At 42.6% G+C, this 2,461-nt stretch overlaps 1 protein-coding gene across 1 annotated transcript; it reads right to left on the reverse strand.

The window, feature by feature from the left end:
- Positions 1 to 1,446: 1,446 nt before the first annotated feature.
- On the reverse strand, positions 1,447 to 2,100 carry LOC131148131 (uncharacterized). The gene is made up of 3 exons (XM_058097871.1): positions 2,058 to 2,100; positions 1,913 to 2,009; positions 1,447 to 1,753 (listed from the first exon to the last, which is right to left on the reverse strand). The coding sequence occupies exons 1-3, from the start codon at positions 2,098 to 2,100 to the stop codon at positions 1,447 to 1,449; spliced, it is 447 nt and encodes a 148-aa protein (XP_057953854.1).
- Positions 2,101 to 2,461: the final 361 nt, after the last annotated feature.

Consider the following 2,461-nt stretch of genomic DNA (forward strand, 5'->3'; position numbering starts at 1 on the left):
GTCATCTGAGACATGGAAATTCGCGTTCAACCCATTCTGTAATCTGCTCACTATCTCTACCAACTCTACATCTTGCATTTGAGCTGATCTAATCCTCTCCTGTAAGGTTGGTTGCACTACTAGACCAGTAACGAATTCCTGGTGATTTCCTTCTACTAACTCTACACCCAACCTTTCTAGGTCCATCCTAATCTCGTGCTGAATCCCAATTGCTGAGACTGATGCAGGCACTGACTTCTAACTTAACGCATCAACTATCACATTAGCTTTCCCAGGATGGTAACTAATAGTATAGTCATAGTCTTTAATCAATTTAAGCCACCCGCGTTATCTTATATTCAACTCCTTCTAGGTGATGAAGTATTTGAGACTCTTATGATCAGTAAAGATCTTGCACTTTTCACCATATAGGTAGTACCGCCAGATCTTTAGTGCAAATACCACTGCTGCTAACTTTAAATCATGTGTAGGGTAATTTTTCTCATACTCCTTGAGTTGCTGAGAAGCATACGCAATAACTTTACCCTGTTGCATCAAAACACACCCAAGCCTTTTCTAGGATGCGTCACTATAAATCACGTAATCACCCTCCCTGATGAAATAGTCAACACTAGGGCTATGACTAGACGCTACTTCAACTCCTAGAAACTCTACTCACACTCACCAGTCCAATAAAACATACTGTTCTTCCTTATAAGTTGTGTCAACGGATCTAACAACCCAAAAAAACCCTTAATGAATTGACGATAGTACCCTGCCAAACCCAAGAAACTTTTTTTCTCATGTATGTTCATCGGTCTCACCCAGTTTACTAGTGCCTTTACTTTTCCTGGGTCTACTACTATTCCTTCCTTGGGCACCACATGTCTTAGAAATGCAACCTGTTCTAGCCAGAACTCGCATTTTTTGAATTTAGCAAACAATTTCTTCTCCCTGAGTACCTGAAGTACTAGCCTCAAATGAGCTCCATGCTCTACAAGACTCCTCGATTAGATCAGGATGTCATTAATGAATACCACCATGAACTAATCTAAGTACGTGTGGAACACCCTATTCATTAAATCCATAAATGTTGTAGGTGCATTTGTCAAACCAAACGACATTACCAAAAATTCATAATGGTCATACTGGCTTCAAAAGGCTGTCTTCGATATATCTTATGACTTCACCTTCAACTGGTGATACCCTAGATAGCAAATCAATCTTAGAGAAAACTTGAATACCCTTCAACTGGTCAAATAGTTTGTCAATACGTGTTAACGGGTATTTATTCTTTATGGTTACCTTGTTAATCTCTCTGTAGTCGATGAACATCCTCATCGACCCATCTTTCTTCTTCACGAACAACGTCGGCGCTCCCCAGGGTGATACGCTCAGTCTAATGAAACCATTTTCCAGAAATTCCTGCAGTTGCTCCTTTAGCTTTTTCAATTCAATTGGAGCCATTCAGTACGGAGCCTTGGAGATTAGCATCGTTCCTGGAGTCAACTCAATGGTGAACTCCGCTTCACGATTAGGAGGTAACGCCAGTAAGTCTTCAGGAAAAACATCTGGGAACTCCTGAATTACTAGAATATCCTCCAGCTTCAGTCCTTCCTTTGGTGCTTCTTTCACATACGCAAGGTACCCTTGACAGCCCCCTAGGAGTAATTTTTTTGCTTGAATCACCAAAAGGATCCGTGGTGCAGAGCGCACACATGACCCTATGAATCTAAACTCCTGCTCACCTAGAGGTCTGAATCTAACCTCCTTCCTGCGACAATCTATGCTTGCGTAGCTGGATGCTAGCCAATCCATCCCTAGTATAATTTCAAATCCATGCATATCAAACGCGATTAGACTAGCAGGCAGCCTTTTCCCTTGAATCTCCTTTGGATAGTCTCTAACCACCTTACTGCATATAATAACTGACCTTGCCGGTGTGGCCACACTTAACTCAACTCCTAACGGTTGATTCTCTATGTCAAATACTTTAACAAATCTCTTAGATATAAATGAGTGGGTTGCACCTGAATCAAAAAGCATAACAGCTTTATGGAAAAGCACATAAATAATACCTGTAACTACGTCTCTTGGGTGCTCAACATCACTTGGCGTCATAGAGTACACCCATGCCTTGACTGTATTCCCCTGGTGACCCCTTCGAGGTTCCTAATTCCCTCTCCTATACTGCTGCTGCTGACGTGGGTACTTTAGTGTCGCCCGATAGTCCCGCACCTAATGCCCTGCTACTTTGCCCTGATTACAAACAGCTGTTTCGACCCTACACTCGCCCAAATGATTCTTACGGCATCTAGGACAAGCAGCACTCGAAGAACTCCCCTGAGAGGCTCGAGGTTCTGTCTCCTATCGCTGACTTGTAAAATTACTAGACCGCTTCCACATATTCTGGCTGGAGCTAGATTGAGACCTATAAGACCAGGGCCTCTTCTTCTTGTTCGCCTCTCTCTCTCCTTCCTAA

The sequence above is a fragment of the Malania oleifera genome, chromosome 2 (genome assembly GCF_029873635.1).
Source record: "Malania oleifera isolate guangnan ecotype guangnan chromosome 2, ASM2987363v1, whole genome shotgun sequence".
Lineage (NCBI taxonomy): Eukaryota > Viridiplantae > Streptophyta > Magnoliopsida > Santalales > Ximeniaceae > Malania > Malania oleifera.

What these genes read in the sequence shown, in the direction of transcription:
- LOC131148131 (XM_058097871.1), bottom strand. Translation starts at nt 2,100, where the DNA reads ATGACGCCAAGTGATGTTGAGCACCCAAGAGACGTAGTTACAG. An exon ending in CCCAAGAGACGTAGTTACAG is followed by an intron (nt 2,010 to 2,057) that starts GTATTATTTATG and finishes TTTTTGATTCAG; the next exon opens with GTGCAACCCACTCATTTATA. An exon ending in AGTGTGGCCACACCGGCAAG is followed by an intron (nt 1,754 to 1,912) that starts GTCAGTTATTAT and finishes AGATTGTCGCAG; the next exon opens with GAAGGAGGTTAGATTCAGAC.